The 25,608-nt window shown below is 44.4% G+C and overlaps 1 protein-coding gene and 1 pseudogene across 1 annotated transcript; both read right to left on the bottom strand.

The window, feature by feature from the left end:
* Positions 1-25,608, bottom strand: LOC103880187 (zinc finger protein 761). Its single transcript, XM_009195234.4, is given in 5 exon segments — positions 1-1,812; positions 1,814-3,945; positions 9,734-9,860; positions 14,486-14,573; positions 25,495-25,608. Coding segments are annotated over 4 exon segments (2,880 nt in total). The 5' UTR covers positions 14,501-14,573; positions 25,495-25,608; the 3' UTR covers positions 1-1,206.
* On the bottom strand, positions 18,229-25,590 carry LOC101017605 (annotated as a pseudogene).

The following is a 25,608-nucleotide window of genomic DNA, read 5'->3' as shown; positions in this document are numbered from 1 at the left end:
CCAGCCTGGGCGACAGAGTGAGACTCCGCCTCAAAAAAAAAAAAAAAAAAGAAATACTTAGAAATAAACGTAAAAAGTCAGAAGTTTGTACCTTGAAATCTATAAACATTGATTGAAATGATTAAAAACGTAAGAGCTACAACCCATATTGATTGGAAACATTAATATTGTTAAATGATTATATAATCCAATGTTATTTAGATTCAACACGATACCCATAAAAATCCCTATCAGTTTTTGTTAAAGACACAAAAAAGAGGCTGGGAAGATGGTTCACATCTGTTGGCCAGGCTGATCTCAAACTCCTGACCTCAAGTGGTCTACCCAACTTGGCCTCCCAAAGCACTTGGATTACAGGTGTGAGCCACTGTGCCTGGCCCAATCCTCTTAAGATAAACACTTTAAGGTCAATTAATGCTTGAACTCAACGTTAAGTCAATTCAAACTCAAGTCAATGCTGAATTGACTCTAATGTCAATTAATGCTTGATCGTTTGCTCTACTCATTGCATTTGGAACAACTACCTCCAACATGAATTTTCTGATATTCTGCAAGGAGAGAACTCAGACTGAAGACCTTGGCACACTGACGACATTTCTAAGATTTCTGTCCAGTATGCATTCTCTGACGTCTAATGAGGTGTGAAGTGAAGGCTTTGCCACAAACATCACACTTGTGAAGTTTTTCTCCTGTATGAATTCTCCTATGTTTTGCATAAGATGAAGCTTGACTGAAGACCTTGCCACAGTCATGACATTTGTAAGTTTCTCTCCAGCATGAGTTTGCTGATGAACCGTAAGGTATGAACGATGTCTGAAAAGTTTGCCAAATTTATTACACTAGTATGATCTATCTTCATTATGGATTCTCCAATGATTCACAATGTCGGTAGGGTTACTGAAAACTTTGTGACAATCATTGCATTAGTAAAGTTTTCTTACACAATGGATTGCCTGATGGTAAACAAGTGTTGACTGCCCACTAAAGACTGTCATGCTCATTACACTTGTAAGGTTTATCTCCAGTGTTAATTCTAGGATATTGTGCCAGGTGTGAATCATGCCTGAAAGCCTTGTCACAAACTTACATTTTTATGGTTTCTCTCCAGTATGAATTCTCCTGTGTCTTTCCAGGTTTGATGTGCGACTGAAAAGTTTCTGACATTCTTCATATTTGTAAGCTTTCTCTCCAGTATGAATTCTCCTGTCATTCCAGGCCTGATTTGCGACTGTAAACTTTGTCACATGGTTTGCATTCCAAAGGTTTCACTCCAGTATGAATTCTATGATGACGTGCAAGGTGTCCTTGGTGATTAAAAACCTTACCACATTCATTACACTTGTAAGGTTTCTCTCCACTATGAAGTCTATGATGACATGTAAGGTATGACTTCTGACTAAAGGTCTTGCCACACTCATTACACTTGTAAGGTTTCTCTCCAGTATGAAGTCTACGATGGCATGTAAGGGGTGACTTCTGACTAAATGTCTTGCCACACTCATTACACTTGTAAGGTTTCTCTCCCGTATGAAGTCTACGATGGCATGTAAGCGATGACTTATGACTAAAGGTCTTGCCACAGTCATTACACTTGTAAGGTTTCTCTCCGGTATGAAGTCTACAATGGCATGTAAGGGATGACTTCCGAGTAAAGGTCTTGCCACACTCATTACACTTGTATGGTTTCTCTCCAGTATGAATTCTCCTACGTCCTTCAAGGTCTAATTTCAAATGGAAAGCTTTGTCACATTCTTCACATTTGTAAGGTTTCTCTCCAGTAGGAAGTCTATGATGGCACGTAAGGGATGACTTCTAGACTAAAGGTCTTGCCACAGTCATTACACTTGTAAGGTTTCTCTCCAGTATGAAGTCTATGATGGTATGTAAGGCGTGACTTCTGACTAAAGGTCTTGCCACAGTAATTACACTTGTAAGGTTTCTCTCCCGTATGAAGTCTACGATGGCATGTAAGCGATGACTTATGACTAAAGGTCCTGCCACACTCATTACACTTGTAAGGTTTCTCTCCAGTATGAAGTCTACGATGGCACGTAAGGGATGACTTCCGAGTAAAGGTCTTGCCACACTCATTACACTTGTATGGTTTCCCTCCAGTATGAACTCTCCTATGTCCTTCAAGGTCTAATTTCAAATGGAAAGCTCTGTCACATGCTTCACATTTGTAAGGTTTCTCTCTAGTAGGAAGTCTACGATGGCACGTAAGGGATGACATCCAGCTGAAGATCTTGCTGCATTCATTACACTTGTAAGGATTCTCTTCAGTATGAATTTTCTTATGTATTCCAAGGTTAGATTTGAAACTGTAAGCTTCGTCACATTCCTCACATTTGCAAGGTTTCTCTCCAGTATGAAGTCTACGATGGCATGTAAGGTATGACTTCAGACTAAAGGTCTTGCCACACTCATTACACTTGTACAGTTTCTCTCCAGCATGAATTCTCCTATGTCTGTCACGGCTTGATTTGAAACGGAAAGCTTTGTCACATTCTTCACATTTGTAAGGTTTCTCTCCAGTATGAAGTCTACGATGGTATGTAAGGTATGACTTCTGACTAAAGGTCTTGCCACAGTCATTACACTTGTAAGGTTTCTCTCCAGTATGGAGTTTACGATGGTATGTAAGGGATGACCTCTGAGTAAAGGTCTTGCCACACTCATTACACTTGTAAGGTTTCTCTCCAGTATGATGTCTACGATGGCATGTAAGGTATGACTTCTGAGTAAAGGTCTTGCCACACTCATTACACTTGTAAGGTTTCTCTCCAGTATGATATCTACGATGGCATGTAAGGGATGACTTCTGAGTATAGGTCTTGCCACACTCATTACACTTGTATGGTTTCCCTCCAGTATGAATTCTGCTATGTCCTTCAAGGTCTAATTTCAAACAGAAAGCTGTGTCACATTCTTCACATTTGTAAGGTTTCTCTCCAGTAGGAAGTCTATGATGGCACGTAAGGGATGATATCCAGCTGAAAGTCTTGCTGCACTCATTATGCTTGTAAGGATTCTCTTCAGTATGAATTTTCTTATGTATTCCAAGGTTTGATTTGAAACTGTAAGCTTTGTCACATTCTTCACATTTGTAAAGTTTCTCTCCAGTATGAAGTCTACGATGGCACATAAGGTATGACTTCGGACTAAAGGTCTTGCCACACTCATTACACTTGTACAGTTTGTCTCCACAATGAATTCTCCAATGTTTTTCAAGGCTTGATTTGAAACGGAAAGTTTTGTCACATTCTTCACATTTGTAAGGTTTCTCACCAGTGTGACATCTATGATGGCATGCAAGGTCTCGCTTCCGATTAAAGACCTTGCCACATACATCACATTTAAATTGTTTCTCTCCTAAATGGATTATCTGATGTTTCCTTAGGAGTGAGCTATAATTATAGACTTTCCTGCTCTCATTGCATTGGAAAGATCTTTCCCTAACTTGTACTTCCTGTTTTTGTGTGAGTAATGAAGAATTCAGGAAATTATTCCCATAGTTATTAGACATATGGGTTTTGGGATTACAAGAAATTCTTTGGGCAGTTGAAACCGAGGAAGCATCATTGATAGACTTTTCAACTTGATTATCAATTTTCTGTTCGGTGTGGAATATGTGCAGTTCAGGCAGATGCGAATGAAAGTTTAATCCAAACTGATCTTTAATAGGTTTGTTTCCAGCATGACTTTGATCATATCGGTCTGTACTACATGTCAACATTTTTATTTTTGTCATGGGTGCTTCATGGTCATTTCTTTCATCTTCTTGCCACTGAAAGTCAACATCATGAATATGTTTATGAATATCCTGGAAACAAAAGTCTCCAATGTGATGACTTTCATGTCTTTGCAATGTCCCTGTGTGGAACACTTCTCTATTGCCTTGCGCTGTTGACAAGACCTCCTTCATTGTGCATTTGGAAGAGATATCTACAAAGTATAAACACCAAATGGTTTCAAATTAAGTACAGATGGTAAATAATGCTGAAATGTGTAAATATGACACACACAAAAATACTTATTTTAACCTTTCCAAACACGACCCTCAAAGCTTAGGAACAGAAAAGCATAAGATTCTTTAACAAATAAAGAGCTGTTACATGTGCTTCAAATTACTTTTACGGAAGCCGGTTTCCAATATCGTGACAAAACAATGACAGAGCACAAACATGTAGCCTAAAGTAAGGAATATTTTTCCATTGTGACCCTAAAATGTCTCACAGTTTGTAAAAAACATATCACTGTCACATCAATGTAAAGTATATATTATTCATATTTACAGCATATTTACTGTATACAAATAAATGCTACAGGACCACATGATATACTATATTGGTAAATAATCCACAACGAGCTCATGTGAGGATAACCAAAATCAATGGAAATTCTGTATTGTCAAACAATCATAGCACTGAGAAGATAAGAAAAGATTACAAAATTTAGCCAGGCGTGGTGGCCCACATCTGCAGTCCCACCTACTCGGGAGGCTGAGGCACAATAATTATTTGAGGCCGGGCGCAGTGGCTCAAGCCTGTAATCCCAGCACTTTGGGAGGCCGAGATGGGCGGATCACAAGGTCAGGAGATCGAGACCACCCTGGCTAACATGCTGAAACCCCGTCTCTACTAAAAAATACAAAAAACTAGCCGGGCGAGGTGGCGGGCGCCTGTAGTCCCAGCTACTCGGGAGGCTGAGGCAGGAGAATGGCGTAAACCCGGGAGGCGGAGCTTGCAGTGAGCTGAGTTCCAGCCACTGCACTCCAGCCTGGGGGACAGAGCGAGACTCCGTCTCAAAAAAAAAAAAAAAGAATTATTTGAACCCAAGACGCAGAGGTAGCAGTGAGCTGAGATTGCACCACTGCACTTCAGCCTGGGTGACAAAGCGAGACTCCATCTCAAAAAACAAAACAAAAGTTAATACAATGTTTTTCTGAATAACTGTCATGAAATTACCTATGTCCTTGCAGAAAAGGCACGTTATGACATTTTTTAAAAAATTCTTTATTTTTATATTTTTGAGATGAAGTTTCACTCTGTCATAACCAGTTGGAATTCAATGGCCCAATCTCGGCTCACTGCAACCTCCGCCTTTTGAGTTCAACCCATTCTCCTGCCTCAGCCTCCTATGTACTTGGGATTACAGGCACACACCACCATGCTTGGCTAATTTTTGTATTTTCAGTAGAGATAGGGTTTCAACATCTGGCCAGGCTGGTCTCAAACTTTTCACCTCAAGTGATCCACTCGCCTTAGCCTCCCAAAGTCCTGGGATGGCATGTGTGAGCCACAGCATCTGGTGGCACTTTGTGACATTAACTAGTGGACTGTGTCAGTCATACTGCATACCACATGCTGAAAAGCCTTATGTACAGATATAAAAATTAATTAGTAAAACATTGTAACCCATAAAACCAGCAAGCAAATAATAAGTACATTTATACAACCTGCAAAATTCTAAACAATTCGCTGTTTAAAAAAACGCCAAACTTCTACTTACCAGCAGCATACAACATAAGAACTGAAATACATGTTAAGATCACTACCTTCTGATTTATGATGTCAAAAAGTACACAACATTATAAGGAATAAGAATTGACTAACGGCCGGGCATGGTGGCTCAGGTCTATAATCCCAGCACTTTGGGAGGCTGAGGCAAGAGGATTATGAGGTCAGGAGTTCAAGAGTAGCTTGGCCAACGTGAAATCCCAACTCTACTAAAAATACAAAAAAATTTGCTAGGTATGGTGGCAGGTGCCTGTAATCTCAGCTACTTGGGAGGCTGAGGCAGGAGAATCGTTTGAACCCAGGAGGTGGAGGTTGCAGTGAGCCGAGATTGCACCATGGCACTCCAGCCTGAGTGAGAGGATGAGACTTCATCTCAAAATAAATAAATAAATAAATAATTGACTAATAGTGTCAGAGGGTGCAATTATGATGTCACAACTACATTTATAAAACAGCCAGGCAATACAGCAATTCTATATATGCATTGTTGGCCTTAATTATCTAGTTCACTATGCACAAATTATAAAACGTAGAATGTGTACTGGGAAAATTTTTAAACTGAGATCAGAGAAAACGTTGTAGAAATCAAATTGCACAATAAAAACATAAAAAATATGATGCAGGCTCCCTGGTCTGAATGTTCCTATTGTCAAAAAGCCGTGTTCAGAGTTCTTATTCTCCAATAGGATGTTCTGCAGATGGGGCCTTTGAGAGAATTTGGTCATGGGTGTTGAATACTGGTGAACAGGTCTTGCGCTTTCATAAAAAGAGATATTAAGGAGCCCATTTCCTGTTCGTCTTTCCCCCATGTCAGGACACGGCAGGAAGATGGCTGGGCTAAACCACGAAGAAGGCTCTCACCAGGAACAATTTGACTGGCACCTTGCTCTTGGATTTCCCCCTTTCCAAATTCATGAGAAATAATTTTTTATGTCTGAAGCCTCCCAGTTCAAGCTATCTCTTTTGCTGTTTGTTTTTGGGACCGAGTCACACTCTGTCACCCAGGCTGGAGTGTAGTGGCACGATTCTCTTGCCTCAAGAGATTCTCTTGCCTTAGCACAGTCTTACTTTGTCGCCTGGACTGGAGTGCAGTGGGGCAATCTTGGCTCACTACACTACAACCTCCACCTCCCCGGTTCAAGTGATTCTCCTGCCTCAGCCTCTCAAGTACTTGGGATAACAGCCATGTGCCACCACGCCTGGCTAATTTTTGTATTTTTAGTAGAGACGGGGTTTCACCATGTTGGCCAGGCTGGCCTTGAACTCCTGAACTCAGGTGATCTGCCCCTCTCGGCCTCCCAAAGTGCTGGAATTACAGGCTTGAGCCACCACGCCTGGCCAATTTCTTGTATTTAGTAGATTTGAGGTTTCACCATGTTGGCCAGACTGGTCTCAAACTCCTGACTTCAAGTGATCCACCCACCTTGGCATCCCAAACTACTGGGATTAGAGGTGTGAGCCACCTTGGCTGGCCAGTCTAAGCTACTTCTGTCAGTGAAACGATTGAGTCAGGAACAGGAGCATCTCATCATCAACATCACCAAAGGCTGACAAATCTGATTAAACAAAGTAAGTTTAGAGCCTGTTCTATAAATCTTGCAATACTTGAAGCCATCTATAGCAATAACGTGTTTTAAAAATTTCGAGGCTGGCCAGGCATGGTGGTTCATGCCTGTAATTCCAGCCCTATGGGAGGCTGAGGCAGGAGGATCATGAGGTATGGAGATCAAGACCATCCTGGCTAACAGGGTGAATCCCTGTTTCTACCAAAAAAAAAAAAAAAAGAAAAAATTAGCCAGGTGCAGTGGCATGTGCCTGTAGTCCCAGCTACTTGGGAGACTGAAGGAGAAGAATCACTTGAACCTGGGAGGCAGATGTTGCAGTTAGCCAAGATCGCACCACCACACTGCAGCCTGGGTGACAGACTGAGACTCTGTCTTAAGAATAAAAAAAAGAAAGAAATGAAAAAACTCTAAAGAGTAACTCCAACCCACAAACATATATAAAGTTCTCCAGTAAAGGTAAATAAAATGACAGACAGGCTGGACGTGGTGGTTCACATCTGCAATCCCAGCAGTTTAGGAGGCCAAGGTTGAGGGATCACTTGAGGATGGGGGTTCAAGACCAGCATGACCAAAAAGGAGAAACCCTGTGTCTATTAAAATACAAAATTAGCCAGGCGTGGTGGCACATGCCTGTAATCCCAGCTACTTGGGACACTGAGGCAGGAGAATCGCTTGAACCCACAAGTTGGAGGTTGGAGTGTCCCGAGATTGTGCCATTGTACTCCAGCACGGGCGACAAGAACAAAACTTCATCTCATCAACAAATGAATAAATACATGAATAGGCAAATAAAAGGACAGATACAGAAACTGGTATAAGTGTACCTTTTCTCCATAATTCAACTTTTTTCTGTGATTTAGAAGAAAAAAGCATGAAAAAACACTGTACATATATGTTAATGAAAATGCAACACACACAGAAATAATTCTGACATAGATAAAGAGTTCTAGTGGATAAAGAATAGCTTTTGCAGGTTATGATTTTTTTTTCTTTTTTTTTTTTTTGAGACAGAGTCTCGTGCTGTCACCCAGGCTGGAGTGCAGTGGCGTAATGTTGGCTCACTGCAACTTCCACCTCCTGGGTTCAAGCAACTCTCCTGGGTTAGACTCTTGAGCAGCAGGATTACACGTGCCCACCATGGTGTCCAGCTAATTTTTGTATTTTTAGTAGAGACAGAGTTTCGCCATGTTAGCCAGGCTGGTTTTGAACTCCTGACCTCAGGTGATTTGCCTGCCTTGGCCTCCCAAAGTGCTGGGATTAGAGGCATGAGCCACTGGGGCACAAGAATCATTTGAGCCTGAGAGGCGGAGCTCACTGTGGTGAGCCAAGATCGTACCACTGCACTGTAGCCTTGGCAACAGAGTGAGATTCCAGCATAAACAAAGAAAGAAAAAAAGTAAATAGGAAGGGAGTCAAAGCATGTCTACACAAAAATGGAATTAAACCCAAAAATTAGGAAATGAGAAATGAAGAACAAAAAAAAAACTACAAGAAATACAGACAATATGTAACAAATTCACATAGGAAACCTCTTCTCCATCAATAATACTTGAACTGTAAGTATTTAACTCTGCATTCAGAAGGCAAAAACTGGCTGAATCAACAGGAACCAACTACATGTTGTCTACAAGAGACTTATAGACTCAGCCTTAAGGACACACACATGCAATTTTTTTTTTTTTTTTGAGACGGAGTCTCGCTCCGTCGCCCGGCTGAAGTGCAGTGGTGATCTTGGCTCACTGCAACCTCTGACTCCCGGGTTCGTGTGATTTTGTTGCCTCAGCCTCTCAAGTAGCTGGGATTACAGGCACATGCCACCACATCCAGCTGATTTTTGTGTTTTTAGAAGAGACAGGGTTTCACCATGTTGCCCAGGCTGGTCTTGATCTCCTGACATTGTGATCCACCCAGTTTGGCTTCCCAAAGTGCTGGGATTACAGGTGTGAGCCACCAGGCCCGGCTGCACATATGCAAACATTTCAAAAATAAAAGCCAATGATTAGGTATGGGGGTTGGCGCCTGTAATCCCAGCTACTCGGGAGACTGAGGAGGATCTCTTGAGCCCAAGAGATCAGGACGAATTTCAACAACACAGCAGGACCCTGTCTGGAAAAAAAAAACTAAAAAAGTTGCCTGACATGGTGGCATGCACCTGTACCAGCTACTGGGGGAGGCTGAGGTGGGACAATCACTAGAGCCAAGGAATTCAAGATTGCAGTGAGCCATGATCACACCATCGCACTCCACACTGGGTGACAGAGAGAGACACTGTATCTAAGAAAAAGAGAAAATATGGGCCAGGCACAGTGGCTCACACCTGTAATCCCAGCACTTTGGGAGGCCGAGGTGTGTGATCACGACATTAGGAATTCAAATTTGAGACCATCCTGGTTAACATGGTGAAACCCTGTCTCTACTAAAAAATAATACAAAAAATTAGCCGGGCATGTTGGTGGGCGCCTGTAGTCCCAGCTACTTGGGTGGCTGAGGCAGGAGAACCACATGAACCTGAAAGGCAGAGCCGCAAGGCCAAGATTGTGCCATACCCCCAATCCTGTCATATGCAAGACCGCCTCCCAAAAAAAAAAGAAAGAAAGAAAATACAAAGATACGCAAAGGGCACATCCCCAGCAGGGAAGTTATCCTCACCCAGGGAAACCAGGTTCCTATAATTCTCCAACATCACGTCTCTGTATAGAGTCCTCTGAGCAGGGTCCAGGCATTTCCACTCCTCCTGAGAGAATTCTATGGCCACATCCCTGAACGTCAGTAAAACCTGAAATGAAAACACATTTTAAGGAAATGGTTATGGGAGGAGTTCTTATCTTTACAGAAAATGAGAAGAGGAGAGAAGGGAAAGTGTGGATTGAAATGCAGTGAATGTTCTAGCAAATCTGAGTGAGGGATTTCTCACATTTTGTCTTGCCAGTTGTGTTTTACTAAACTTTTTTTTTTTTTTTTTTGAGATGGCGTCTCGCTCTGTTGCCCAGGCTGGAGTGCAAAGGTGCAGTTTCTGCTCACTGCAACCTCCACCTTCCAGGATCAAGCGATTCTCCTGCCTTAGCCTCCTGAGTAGTTGAAATTACAGGCATGCACCACCATGACCAGTTAATTTTTGTATTTTTAGCAGAAATGGGCTTTCACCATATTGGCCAGGTTGGTCTCAAACTCCCAACCTTGTCATCTCTCTGACTCAGCCTCTCAAAGTGCTGGAATTACAGGCGTGATCCACCGTGCCTGGCCCAGAAACTTTTATTGACACACCAAGTGACATTCAGAATCTAGATGAGGCAGAGTATGAGTGATGTCTTCAGAGATGACAACATTCACAGTGAAAGATCAGAAACTAATATCTGGCTGGGTGCAGTGGCACATGCCTGTTATCCCAGTCACCCGGGAGGCTGACACAGGAGAACTGCTTGATCCCATGAGCCAGAGGTTGCAATGATTTGAAATCATGCAACTGCACTCCAGCCTGGACAACGGAGACTCCATCTCAAAAAACAAAAAAAATTAGCCAGGCATGGTGGCAGCCACCTCTGGTTCCTGCTACTTGGGAGCCTGAGGTAGGAGGATGGCTTGAGCCTGAGGGTGGAGCTTGCAGTGAGCTGAGATCGTCCCACTGTGCTCCAGCCTGGGCAACACAGTGAGACCCAGTCTCAAAATAAAAGAAAATACATGAAAACTAGATTACTCAAAGTATGAAAATCCATTATACATATATACGTCAACAAAATAATGAAACCTACACAGACTCACATAAAACTACATGTTAATACAAAGGGTTGTCATTTTCCCCAGATTTTCAAAATGGAAAAGTTGTTCAAAATATATACATTTGTGTGTGTGTGTATGTATGTATATGTGTGTGTGTGTGTATATTGTGTGTGTGGGTGTATATATATATATAAAGACTTTAAAAATATAAAAAGTAGCAAGTTATGTTGAACTGAAGAAGAATCTCATCTTGCTGGAAAAGGATACACTGGCAGTTGGGGGAGGGAAAATCTTGTCGGATCTAAGAAAACAGGAAATGCCCCATCTTAGAGGAAGCAATCACGCTTTCAACTGCCTGACCTGGAGGAATGTTCAGATATCTGTAGGAATGCAGGCGTGCACAGAGGCAGCCCCTCTGGCACTCCTTATACAGAGAAAAATTGCAAAGGACCCACCCACTTGTCATTCAGCTAATTTCCAATGCAGATGGCAAACAGCAAGCTAGCCACATTTACTAACGTGAGAACATATAAATTTTCACAATTAGCAGCATCAAATATCAAAGTAAAATATTTACTGGAACATAAAGAAGAAAACAGACACTGTGGTCTACTTGAGGATGGAGGGTGGAAGGAGAGGAGCAGAAAAAATAACTACTGGGGGCCGGGCGCGGTGGCTCATGCCTGTAATCCCACCACTTTGGGAGGCCGAGGCAGGTGGATCATGAGTCAGGAGTTCAAGATCAGCCTGGCCAACATGGTGAAACCCTGTCTCTACTAAAAATATAAAAATTAGCCAGGCATGATAGCAGGCCCCTGTAATTTCAGCTACTCAGGAGGCTGAGGCAGAGGAATCACTTGAACCCAGCAGGAGGAGGTTGCAGTGAGCTGAGATCATGCCATTATACTCCAGCCTGGGCAACAAGAGCAAAACTCAGTCTCAAAAAAGTAAATAAATTAAAAATAGCTATTGAGTATGGGGCTTAACACCAGAGTGATGAAATAATCTGTACAACAAACCCCGATGACACTAGTTTACCTGTGTAACAAACCTTCACATGTAGCCCCAAACCTAAAGTGAAAACACAAATATAATTTTTTTTTTTTTTTTTTTTGAGACGGAGCCTTGCTCTGTGCCTAGGTTGGAGTGCAGTGGCACAATCTCAGCTCATGACAATGTCCGCCTCCAAGGTTCAAGCGATTCTCCTGCCTCAGCTTCCTGAGTAGCTGGGATTATAGGCATGTGCCACCACACCCAGCTAATTTTTGTAAAAAAGTTATTTGTTTTTAAATTTACCTCAGACTTTTCTCTAAAGTCTCATAATGATGCTGAAATACACGTGTATGAGACTTGCTCTGACAACTAGCTCCCCAGTGAGTTTGGAAAGAGGGTGGAGGATGTGACAGGGAAAGGAGATACCTTATGGCCAAGGGTCTAAGCTGCAGCTTTGCTTGGAGTTTTATCACAAAACAAATATATTCATTATGTGATGTTTAAATAGAAAAATATACATTTAATAATAATCATTGGGGCTGGGCACAGTGGCTTGCACCTGTAAACCCAGCCCTCGAGGAGGGTGAGGTGGGCAGATCACCTGAGGTCAGTAGTTTGAGACCAGCCTGGCCAACATGGTAATACCTGTCACTAATAAAAATACAACAAAATTAGCTGGGCATGGTGACGCGTGCCTATAATCCCAGCTACTCGGGAGGCTGAGGCAGGAGAATCCTTCAACCCAGAAGGTGGAGGTTGCCATGAGCCAAGATCATGTCACTGCACTTCAGCCTGGGTGACAGAACAATACTTTATTTAAAGTAAAATAATATTATAATAATTATAATCATTTTTAATGAAAACACCTGTTTCACAAGTCTCTCCCCAGTAACAAACACCACAGTCTCCATGAGCCTAATGTGCTAAAAATGGCTTAATGAATCTCCTGCTATTATTGAGGTTGATTTCATATTCTTAAAATAATGATGGAATAAAACATCTTCTATCGTTCATGTCTGTGTAATAACTTTCCATTCTAATTAGCAAGATTTTTGGAGTCAGAAACACAGTAACTCACTGAATTACCTAAAAACGTAGTATAAAATCAGGCAGAAACATTTCTCTATATTGGTCACCTTTTCTAGAATTTACCACGTACTGTGTGCATATTAATACATGACTTCTGTTGTGGGAAGTCAGAGACCCTGAACAGAGGGACTGGCTGAAGCCATGGCAGAAGACCATAAATTGTGAAGATTTCATGAACATCTATTAGTTCCCCAAATTAATGCTTTTGTAATTTCTTATGCCTGTCTTTACTGCAATCTCTGAACATAAATTGTGAAGATTTCATGGACATTTATTGATAGACTTCTCCAATCAATACTCTTGAGATTTCCTATGCCTGTCTTTAATCTCTTAATCCCATCGTCTTCATAAACTGAGGATGTATGTCACCTTAGGACCCTGTGATGATTGTGTTAACTACACAAATTGTTCGTAAAACCTGTGTGTTTAAACAATATGAAATCTGGGCACCTTGAAAAGAAAACAGGATAACAAGGATGTTCAGGGAGCAAGGGAGATAACCATTAGGTCTGACTGCCTGAGAGCTGGGCAGAACAAAGCCATATTTCTCTTCTTTCAAAAGCAAATAGGAGAAATATCGCTGAATTCTTTTTCTTAGTGAGGAACAGCTCTGAGAAGGAGAATGCATTCCTAGGGGTAGACCTCTAAAAGGGCTGCCGCAGGAATGTCTGTCTTTTACGGTTGCACATAAGGGATGAAATAAGCCCCAGTCTCCTGTAGCGCTCCCAGGCCTATTAGGACGAGGAAATTCCCGCCTAGTAAATTTTTAGTGAAACTGGTTGTCTGCTCTCAAACCCTGTCTCCTGATAAGATGTTATCAATGACAATGCGGGCCTGAAACTTCAATAGCAATTTTAATTTCACCCTGGTCCTGTGATCTTGCTCTGCCTCAGTTGCCTTGTAACATTTTATTTTTTTATTTTTTTATTTTTTTTTGAGACGGAGTCTCGCTGTGTCGCCCAGGCTGGAGTGCAGTGGCGCGATCTCAGCTCACTGCAAGCTCCGCCTCCCGGGTTCACGCCATTCTCCCGCCTCAGCCTCCGCGTAGCTGGGACTACAGGCGCCCGCCACCACGCCCGGCTAATTTTTTGTATTTTTAGTAGAGACGGGGTTTCATCATGTTAGCCAGGATGGTCTTGATCTCCTGACCTCGTGATCCACCCGCCTCGGCCTCCCAAAGTGCTGGGATTACAGGCTTGAGCCACCGCGCCCGGCTGTAACATTTTATTACCTTGTGAAGCATGTGATCTCTGTGACCCACATCCTATTCGTACACTCCCTCCCCTTTGAAAATCACTAACAAAAACTTGGTTTTGCAGCTTGGGGGGCATCACGGAACCTCCCGACATGTGATGTCTCCCCCAGATGCACAGCTTTCAAATTTCTCTCTTTGTACTCTTTCCCTTTATTTCTCAGACCGGCCAACACTTAAGGAAAATAGAAAAGAACCCACACTGAAATATCGGGTGCCAGGTTCCCGATAGACTTCCATTGGCAGTTGCTCTAATCCTGGTCTACAGAGAGCTGACAGTGCATCCAGAGGTGGTCCCAGCATTTCTGATAGGAAGGAGACAGAAAAATCCACTGAAAATGTCATCTCACCTGAGGAAGAGCCATCCCTGACTCCTGTGCTTTCCTCTTCCTCTTCTGGGTTTCTTCCTCACATACGAAGATTCTTTAGCAGTCAATCCTGAAAGTTAGAAATATGTTGTTTATTGCTCAAATCCACACACCCCCTCCCTGTAACACAATGAAGCATACAAAGGAGACCTCACCCTGGGAAATATGGTCCCCTCTACCGCCCACTTCACCAGGGACAATAAACTCCAACAGGAAAACTCCCACTTCTCTCGTGGAGGAGCCCACATACATGCTGCAGCAGTGGGAACCTGGGCTGGAATGAGCTCCTCTTCAGGGTACAGACCCAGCCCTGAACAAACCCCATGCATAGGCTAGGTGTGGTGGCTCATGCCTGTCATCCCAGCACTCTAGGAGGCCAAGGCACGTAGATCTCTTGAGCTCAGGAGTTTGAGAGCAGCCTGGGCAACATGGTGAAACCCCATTTCTACCAAAAACACAAAAACTTAGCCAGGCATGGTTGTGCACGTCTGTGTGTCTGTGGTCCCAGCTACTTAGAAGGCTGAGGTGTGAGAATCTCTTCAGCTCAGGAGTTTGAGACCAGCCTGGCCAACACGGTGATACCCTGTCTCTACTAAAAATAGAAAAACTGAGCCAGGCACAGTGGCTCATGTCTGTAGTACTAGCAGTCTGGAAGGCCGAGAAGGGTGGATTACTCGAGGTCAGAAGTTCGAGACCAGCGTGGTCAACACGGTGAAACCCCTTCTCTACAAAAAATTTAAAAAGTAACTGGGCTTTGTGGGTGTCTGTAATCCCAGCTACTCAAGAGGCAGAGGTAAGAGAATTGCTTGAACCCAGGAGGTGGCAGTTGCACCAAGCTAAGATCATGCCACTGCACTTCAGCCTGAGTGACAGTGTGAGACTCAAAAATAAAATAAAATACAAATACAATAATTAGCTGGGTGTGCTGGCACACACTTGTAATCTCAGCTACTTGGGATGCTGAGGCACAAGAATCACTCAAACCCAGGAAATGGAGGTTGCAGTGAGCCAAGATGATGACACTGCACTCACAGCCTGGGTAATAGAGACTACCTTAAAAAAAAAAAAAGCAAGCATTTCTGATGTGATTGATGCAGAGGGAAAAAAAACGTAAGTTCTGTCGCCCAGGCTGGAGTGCAGTGGCCGGATCTCAGCTCACTACAAGCTCCGCCTCCCGGGTTCCCGCCATTCTCCGGCCTCAGCCTCCCGAGTAGCTGGGACTACAGGCGCCCGCCACCTCGCCCGGCTAGTTTTTTGTATTTCTTAATAGAGACGGGGTTTCACCGTGTTAGCCAGGATGGTCTCGATCTCCTGACCTTGTGATCCGCCCGTCTCGGCCTCCCAAAGTGCTGGGATTACAGGCTTGAGCCACCGCGCCCGGCCAAGCAAGCATTTCTGATGTGATTGATGCAGAGGTAATAAAACGTTAAGTAACGTGATAGAGAATGAAGGGCAGAGGGAACTTCAGATAGTGGTAGGAGGGCATGAGAGACAGCTCTGAGCCTAGACCTGAAGGAGGAGAAAAGGGACAGTGCTGTGATCATTTAGGGACATAGGGTAAGAGCAGGGACAATGACCTGAGACAGGAAGGGTTTTGATATCTGGGAAAACAGAAAAGCAAATGTGAGTGCAGCAGAGGGAATCAGGAGAGGAGGGCAAGCTCCCAGGAGGAGGCTGGACACTGGCAGGGGCCCAGGACACAGGGCTGTGGAGCCACAGTGAGGAGTTGGGCTTTTGTCCTGGGGAACACAGGAAGCTGGTGGAGGGTTCCCTGCCAGGGACGGACATGACCTGGTTTAGATTTATCTGTGATATCCTAATACAGAGAAAGGCCCCAAAGATTGTCTCTGTCTGAGTCGACACCTCTGTTTCTTCCATTCCTTTGCATTTTTAAAAAATTTATTTGATTTTATTTTTGGGGTATCTCAACTGCAAAGAGGCCTTCCTCTTTCACTAATCCTCCTCAGCAAAGACCCTTTATGGGTGTCGGGCTGGGGGATGGTCAGGTCTTTCCCTTCCCATGAGACCATATCTCAGGCTACCTCAGTAGGGAGAAACCTTGGACAATATCCAGGCTTTCTTGGGCAGATGTCCATGCGGCCTTCTGCAGTGCATTGCGTCCCTGGGTATTTGAGACTGGAGAATGGCGATGATTTTTACCAGGCATACTGCCTGCAAACATTTTTAACAAAGCACATCCCGCACAGCCCTAAATCTGTTAAACCTTTAGTCAACACAGCATATGTTTCTGCAAGCACAGGGTTGGGGCTAGGGTTACAGATTAACAGCATCTCAAGGCAGAAGAATTTTTCTTAGTACAGAATAAAATGGAGTTTCTTATGTCTTCTTCTTTCTATATAGACACAGCCACAGTCTGATCTCTCATTCTTTCCCCCACAAACCCCTCATGGCTTGGATGGAATCCAGGGCTCAGGAAATAAAATCTCTCATGGCCTCTGGAATGTGCCTAGACTTGCTGGTTTCTTGCTTCTAGCACTTCCAGGCTCAGAAAACGGTTGTATCTTAAACTAGAATAACATGTTCCCCATGATCTCAAGTAGCAGAACATGTTCCATATAAATGCTAAACCACACACCTATAGATCATGTGCTGGATGCACCACTTCCTTTCAACCCCCATGGCCTCACCACCTGCTTCTTTGACCACCAATAAATAGTGTGGGCTTCCAGAGCTCGGGTCTTTTGCAGCCTCCATACTAGCATTGGCCCCCTGGACCCACCTTATGTATCCTTAACTTGTCTTTTCTCATTCCTTTGACTCCACCGGACTTCATAGCCCCGATAGCCTGGTGTTGGGTGTGGCCACCGCAACAGTTTCATGCCAATCCATCCCATATTTCAAACTTAGTCCAGAAGGGACCAGAGGGCCTTGAGGGAAGCATGCACTTAATAGCTCACAGCTCCATATTTTCACAGATGACAGAAGAAAAGAAAACTAAAAAATAGCCTAACTGGTTAAACTACATTTTGATGTTAAGGTAAAAGGTCACTGATATCTTTACCAGGTACACACTGACACAATCAATCTTCTGTATTAGGTACCAAAGTTTTCCAACAAATAATAAAGACTAGAAAGCATGCAGACCTTGACATGAACCAGACGCAACTAGTTTCAAACAGAAACTATTCTGAAATTGTTTTCTAAAAAATCTAACAAATTCTGGGGTCAACAGGAAAACAACTGGAAAATATACTTGTACAGAAAAAAAAATGATGTGAGCTGATTATAGTATGTGACAAAGGCATCTTTCAGAAGGGATTATTATTATTTTTACATCACAACATGCATTTTGAAGACATTATGCATTATGCTCACATTCCCTTAAATGTTGTTTCAAAAGTTCTCAAGTCTCTAGCCCAGCTGGAATCTCCAGGGAGAGGCAGAGACAGTTTGGTGAAAAAGAGGCAGGGGAGGAGGGGGTGGCAAAAAGAGAAAGCAGCCTTCCAGTTAAAGACCAGCCCTCAGTTAAGAGTCAGCTTCACACCGGGTGTGGTGGCTCACGCCTGTAATCCCATCACTTCGGGAGGCCGAGACGAGCGGATCACGAGGTCAAGAGATCGAGACCATCCTGGCTAACACGGTGAAACCCCGTCTCTACTAAAAAATACAAAATAATCAGCCGGGCGTGGTGGCGGGCACCTGTAGCCCCAGCTACTCGGGAGGCTAAGGCAGGAGAATGGTGTGAACCCTGGAGGCAGAGCTTGCAGCGAGCTGAAATCGCGCCACTGCACTGCAGCCTGGGCAACAGAGCAAGACTCCATCTCAAAAAAAATAATAATAATAAAAAAGAGTCAGCTTCGGGCAGGCTGGCCGCAGGCGGAGTCAAGGTCAGAGGAAGGAGCAGCAGCAGGGGGGGACTGGGGCATTCTACATCTCACTCAGGTCAAGCAGAGTCTGGTCCCGCATCCTTGGTGTACAGAGGTGTTCCTCTTTGCTGCATTTCACTTTATCTTCCAAGTCATCAATTGTCTTTTCCAGTTTGACTACCAATCTCTCAGCAAACTCAGCACGGGTCTCTGCCTCCTTGAGATTATCAGTAAGAATCATCACCTCTTCCTCACATTTGTCTTCTTTTTGAGAGTACTTTTCTTCAGCTACACTCAAGACACTTCAGGTTCTGGTCCATCAGTCTGATCTGCTCCTCCATCTCTCGCCAACGCGACTCTGCCAGCTCAGCTTGTTCTTCTGTGCCTTCCGTGTCTCCTTCAATGATCACCGACTTACGAGTCACTTCTTCATACTTTCTGCCTCTTCTGCAATGTGCTTAGCTTCTTTGAGTTGGATTTCCTGGAGTTCCATCTTTTCTTCATCTTTGAAGGCCTGGTTTTCAATAACCTTTATACCTCTCTCACTCTCATCAGCAGCTTTTTCCACTTCTCCCAGCTTTTGCAGGGCAGTGGCCAGGCGCTCCTGAGCACAGTGCAGCTCCTCTTCAACCAGCTGGGTCCTATGGTTCAAGGAGGCCACCTCAGCCTTGGCCTGTTCCCAGGCCCGCCTTTCTCCCTCAACTCCTTGCTGGAGGTGCTCAGCTCGCTCCTCTGCATCATCTGCCTGCTGCTGCAGAACCTGGATCTCACACTTCACTGTGTCGATGGTGGTGACCCCAGCCATGGTGCCCACCCAGCTACTACTCACGGTCCAGTTCCTGCTTCCTCCACTTAGCACTGCAGCCTCCTCTCTGTGATTAGGTATTAAAAAAGAAATTTTGAAAACTAAGATTTATCTCCGCTGGGCATGGTCGCTTTCGCCTATAATCCCAGCACTTTTGGGAGGCCAAGGCGGGTGGATCACCTGAGGTCAGGAGTTCAAGGCCAGCCTGGCCAACAGGGTGAAACCCATCTCTGCTAAGAGTACAAAAATTAGCTGGGCATGGGGGTGCGGGCCTGTAGTCCCACATATTTGAGAGTTTGAGGCAAAAGAATCGCTTGAAATCAGGAGGCAGAGGTTGCAGTGAACTGAGATCACGCCACTACCCTCCAGCCTGGGTGACTGCATAAGATTCTGCCCCCCACCCCCCAAAAAAAAGAATAAAGAAAGAAATGAAGAGGAAACAGAAAGAAAATAAAGTAAATCTATTACACATGAGCACAAAAGTACTTTTGATGTCCTTTTTGTTTTTCATTTTATTTTTTGTTGCTTGTTTTTGTGAGATGGAGACTCACTCTCCCACCCAGGCTACAGTGCAGTGGCATGATTTTTGCTCACTGCAACCACTACCTCCCAGGTTTAAGTGATTTTCATGCCTCAGCCTCCCCATTACTGTGACTACAGGTGTACACTACCACTCCTGGCTAACCTTTGTACTTTTAGTAGAGACCAGGTTTCACCATGTTGGCCAGGCTGGTCTTGAACTCCTCACCTTAGGTGACCCACTCACCTCCGTCTCCCAAAGTGCTGGGGTTACTGGCTGGAGCCACCACATTTTGATGTCCCTTGTAAAAAGTACTATGTAGGCAAGGTGTGGTGGCTTATCTCTGTAATCCCACTATTTTGGAAGGCCAAGGCAGAAAGATCCTCTGAGCTCAGGATTTTGAGACCAGCCTGGGAAACATAGTGAAACCCGTTTCTATTAAAAAAAAAAATACAAAACTTGCCTGACTTGGTGGCTCATGCCTGTGATCCCAGCTACTCAGGAAGCTGAGGTAGGAGGATTGCTTGAGTCCAGGAGGTCGAGGCTGCAGTTAGAAGAGATCATGCTGCACTCCATCCTGGGTGACAGAGCCAGGCCCAGTCACAAAATATTAATTATTAATTAACTTAATTAAAAGTATTATGTTATAACAGAAACTGATTTTTTTTTTCCCACTTCACTGCACCACTTCCTACCCCACCCTCTGGGAAGGGAACAGAGTAATTCACAACTGAATAAGTCACTGCCTTCTGGCTGAATAGGGATTCCAAGTAGAAGCTGACTTCTATGTCAAGATTTATAGGATGTACATGTCTTATAGATAGGAATTTTAAAATTCTCAATCTCAGCTGTGTAATTTAAACAAGTTTTAAGTTATTAGAGTATATACACAGAAGTCAACATGTCACAGGTAATCATATCCAATGAATTCATCCACTCATCTGAACCCAAACTCACCTACCCCTTTTATTCTTTTAAGACAGGGTCTCGCTCTGTTGACCAGGCTGGAGTGCAGTGGCATGATCTCGGCTGACAGTAGCCTGGACTTCCTGGGCTCAAGTGATCCTCCTGCCTCAGCCTCCAGAATAGTAGGGAGTACAGGTGTGCACCATCATGCCTGGTTAATTTTATTTATTTATTTATTTTTGGCCGAGACAAAGTCTCACTATGTTGCCAGGCTGGTCTCGAACTCCTGTACTCAAGCAATCCCCTGCCCCAGTCTCTGAAAATGGTAGGATTAAGGAGTGAGCCACAGCACCCAGCCCCCTTTTCAGGTACCAATGCAGCCACATATGCAAGAAGAACAAAAATTATTATTTCACTTAGTTAAAGAAATTCCTAGAGTACAGGCTGAGGACAACCCACCTGGGTTAGCTGTAAATCATGCACCAGTAGTAGAATTAAAACCAGGAGCAACCCCTGTTCAGGTTGCAACGCGGGCAGCAATGATTATGCCACATTTTAAAGAGGAAGCCTTAGCTATGCCTCTCCTCCCAGAACCTCCTCTCCAAGAGGACCCAAGTTATACTCCAAATCAAAGAGCCTGGGGTGCCCAAGAAGATGAAAAATATATTAAAAGAAAGTGGTAGACGTTCTTCTATAGCAGACCAGCCATTCCAAAGATGTTAGCTCCTAAGTTTGTGAAGCAAATTCATCAAGAAACTCATATAAGAAAAACAGCATTAGAAATGTTATGTAGTGCCATTTCTTTCTTTCCTTTTTTTTGTTTTTGAGACGGAGTCTTGCTCTCTCGCCCAGGCTGGAGTGCAGTGGCACGATCTCGGCTCACTGCAACCTCTGCTTCCCGAGTTCAAGAGATGCTTCTGCCTCAGCCTCCCTACTAGCTGGGATTACAGGTGCCCATCAACACGATCGGATTTTTTTTTTTGTATTTTTAGTAGAGATGGGTTGTCACCATGTTGGTCAGACTGGTCTTGAAATCTGGACCTCATAATCTGCCTGCCTTAGCCTCCCAAAGTGCTGGGATTACAGGCATGAGCCACTGCACCAGGCCACGAAAGAGCCATTTTTATGTGCTGCGGCTCTCTGCTGTCACTCCAGCCGTTTGTGAACAATGCTTAACCTGTGCTCAGAATAACCCACGACAGGGGCCCACTCAGCCCCAAGAATTCAAGAAGTAGGAGCCAGGCCTTGTGAAAACTTGCTTATAAACTTTACTGAACTGCCCCATGCCAGAGGCTACTGGTATATGCTAGTGCTTAGTTGTACCTTTTCAGGATAAGTTAAGGCTTTCCCCACCACAACAGAAAAAGCACAAGACGTGACTAAAGTACTGATAAAAGACCTTATCCCCAGGTTTGGACTACCTCTAACTTTAAAGTCAGACAATAGGCCGGCATCTGTAGCTGAAATAGTGTAAGATTTTACAAGACTGCTAAAAATAAAATAGAAGTTACACATAGACTGTCAGCCGCAAAGTTCAAGGAAAATAAAATGCATGAACTGGACACTCAAGCAGCTACTGAAGAAATCTTGCCAAGAAACTCATCTGAGATAAGATCAGGTGTTTCCTACGGTCCTACTCGGAGATGGTTGCACCCCCACCAAACAAACTAGGTATTCACCTTATGAGACTTTGTTCAGTCAGCTTCCTCCAATCATAAGTCAAATTAAAAGTGAACTCCAAGAACTAGAGGATTAACTTTAAGAAAGCAAATGCAGGCTTTAATAATAGCCATGCAAGAAGTCCATCACTGAATACGAGAAAGAATGCCTCTAAGTCTGACAGATCCAGTACACCCCTTTAAACCTGGAGATTCTGTTTAAGTTAAAAAGTAGAATCCAACTTCTCTAGGACCCATATAGGATGGGCCCTATACTGTAATCTCATCCACACCCACTGCTGTTAAACTTGCAGGAATCGTGCCTTAGATCCACCACAGTCAGCTGAAACCAGCAGCTCAGGACAAGTGGACCAGCCAGCAAGACCCAGATCATTCAACTCGGCTGATCGTGAGATGAGACCAAGTTGCTGCTGAGGACGACAGCCCTGTTCTGGTCACTCCAGAGGCTGACCAGTCTATGCATGGCTGAAGCTCGAGGGGACGACAAGCCCTGCTCTAGACACACACTGGAAGCTGACGAATCTACCCACAGCTGAAGCTTGAGGACTAGTCAAGGAAGTAAATGTGGTTAGAAATCTTAAGAGTAGTAGTTTTCCGGCCAGGCGCGGTGGCTCATGCCTGTAATCCCAGCACTTTGGGAGGCTGAGGCGGGTGGATTACGAGGTCAGGAGATCGAGACCATCCTGCCTAACACGGTGAAACCGGTCTCTACTAAAAATACAAAAAATTAGCCGGGTGCAGTGGTGGGCACCTGTAGTTCCAGCTAGTCCGGAGGCTGAGGCAGGAGAATGGCATGAATCCGGGAGGCGGAGCTTGCAGTGAGCCGAGATTGCGCCACTGCACTCCAGCCTGGGCCACAAGAGAGAGACTCCATCTCAAAAAAAAAAAAGAATTTGTATTTATAAAGGCCAGTTGTGGTCACTCATGCCTGTAATTCCAGCCCTTTAGAAGGCCAAGACGGGTGGATCACCTGAGGTCAGGAGTTCGAGACCAGCCTCACCAACATGGAGAAACCCCGTATCGAAAAAAATACAAAATTAACCAGGCATGGTGGTGCACGCCTGTAATCACAGCCTTTCAAGAGGCTCAGGCAGGAGAATCTCTTGAACCGAGGAGGTGGAGGTTGTGGTGAGCCGTGATCATGCCATTGCACTCCAGCCTAGGCAATAAGAGCAAAACTCCTTCTCAAAAAAAAAAAAAAGACTTATACTTCTAATCACACCACCTGCTCAATTTGTGACTCAGGAAATAACAACCTTATGTATGCTATAACCCCAAGTTTTCACCTAGTGAATAATTTTACCTCTTCTTGTTAAGAACATTCAGTCAACTATAGAAGCAATTGTAACCAGGCAGACTACCACTCAGCTAATAGCTCTATATAAATATCAGCCTGTGCCTAAAGAAGAAAACCTGCTCTTTCATGAAGAATCCAGTAATAGTGGTGGCTTCTCTTAAAATCTTATTTATAAAAAGCAGCAAAGGGAGAAAACTGAGGCAGAAATTTAAAAAATCAATCTGCATTCATTCACTCCAAGAAAACTAACAGGCAAGGCAAAGGTTAAAAAGAAAAGAACAAGTTTTCCTCTGCCTAGCAAGCTCACTTCAAGGACAGTTTGGTCTGGGCAGGCGCAGTGGCTCACGCCTGTAATCCCAGCACTTTGGAAGGCCGAGGTGGGTGGATCACGAGGTCAGGAAATCGAGACCATCCTGGCTAACACAGTGAAACCCCGTCTCTACAAAAAATACAAAAAAAAAAAAAATTAGCCATGTGTGGTAGCGGGCACCTGTAGTCCCAGGTACTCAGGAGGCTAACGCAGGAAAATGGCATGAACCCAGGAGGTGGAGCTTGCAGTGAGCTGAGATCGCGCCACTGCACTCCAGCCTGGGTGACAGAGCGAGACTCTGCCTCAAAAATAAATAAATAAATAAAAAAGATAACACAGTTTGCGAAGTCGAACACCCCCACTTTAGAACAAGAGTGAAGAGAAAAAAAAAAAGTCTGTATTTAGCTGTTCTTGTTTTTCTTTCATTGCAGCTACAAGACCACCAGCTATGCAAGGTCACAAGTTATGCTATGGTATAGATTAGGTGACCAATCATTACATGATTAACTGCTTTTATTTTGCTTCTGTAAGTCTGCTTATAAAAAGCCCACTCTGTCTTTGTTGAAATGCTCAGTTTTTTAGATGCAAATCCACTAAGCCAGTGCCTACCTTGAATAAACATCCTCTGTCTCCCGCATATCCGCCTCTCTAGTCCTCAGTTTCTCGCAATACCATCTCTGTGCCTCCTTTGCTCTCCCTCTTAAATTGTCTCTTCCCTGTTATACCCCCCTTTACCCGCTCTCTGGAACCCCAGATCCCCAGGTGTCCTCCCTGCTGTGGTTCTCCCTCTGTTCTCCTTGCCACCAGCACCACTCTGCTCTGTTTGTCCTGGCTCCAAATCCCTTCTCCTCTCCCTCACTCTGATGAGCCTCCCTCTTTGCTGTTCCTCTCCCTACCTTGCTGTCCTTCATCTCTCTGTACATCTAGCTTTTCTCTACATTTCTCCAGTTGCTTTTCTCCTCCTGCTTTTTTTTCCTCCTACATCTGCTGTCTCTTGGCAAATCCCTCACTCATCCTCTACTTTGCCATCTGTTATGAGCCTTTCTTATTCTTTTTTCTGTCTCAGGTTTTCTACTGCTCTATGTCTGTCTCCTGATCCCTTTGGCCCACACAATCACCGGAGGCTTTGGACTAAGACACAGGAAGGTTTGGAGTAAAACACCTGCATCCCGGGGGAGCGCATTTTCCAGGGGCTGGAGATGGGCAGGCAAGAACAACCCATGTCACAGGGCAGGCCCCGGGCATCTCCCCAACGCGAGTTCAGGGAAAGTGGTGATTGCGGAGAGGAACCTGGGAAGCAGCAGGGCCCGCAGGAGGAGGGAGGTGACGGGGCAATGGCGCCTTAAGACAAGGGTAGGGTCTGCAGGATCCCAGGACCAGGCATAAGACGCGGCCTCCTCGGGACTGGGATGGCGGCGCTGCGCTCCAGGGGCGGACCAGGTCGAGACTGGGAGGCGCCCAGGGCGGGAATTCACCTCTCATAGGAGGACTTTAAAAAGCGCGGGGCGGGAGGAGTCAGAAAAAGTTTCAGAACAGGAAAGCTACATAATAGAAAATGTATACATTGCCCTACAGCAGAAAGACCCAGGACGGGAGGAGCCTCAGGGCGACCTTAAACCCAAAAGGAAGCGACCCCCGGACTCTCACCTGGTCGTTTCAATTTGCTCTGGGTGAAGGAAGACGGCTGAGAATTTCCAGGTTTGTGGGGACCCCACGACCCAGGTACAGAAGCGCCAGGGACCTGGGAAGCGCAGACTTAAC

The sequence above is a fragment of the Papio anubis genome, chromosome 20, assembly GCF_008728515.1.
Source record: "Papio anubis isolate 15944 chromosome 20, Panubis1.0, whole genome shotgun sequence".
Classification (NCBI taxonomy): Eukaryota; Metazoa; Chordata; class Mammalia; order Primates; family Cercopithecidae; genus Papio; species Papio anubis.
The sequence above is the reverse complement of the archived record's forward strand: the minus strand, read 5'-3'. Positions and strand labels throughout refer to the sequence as shown.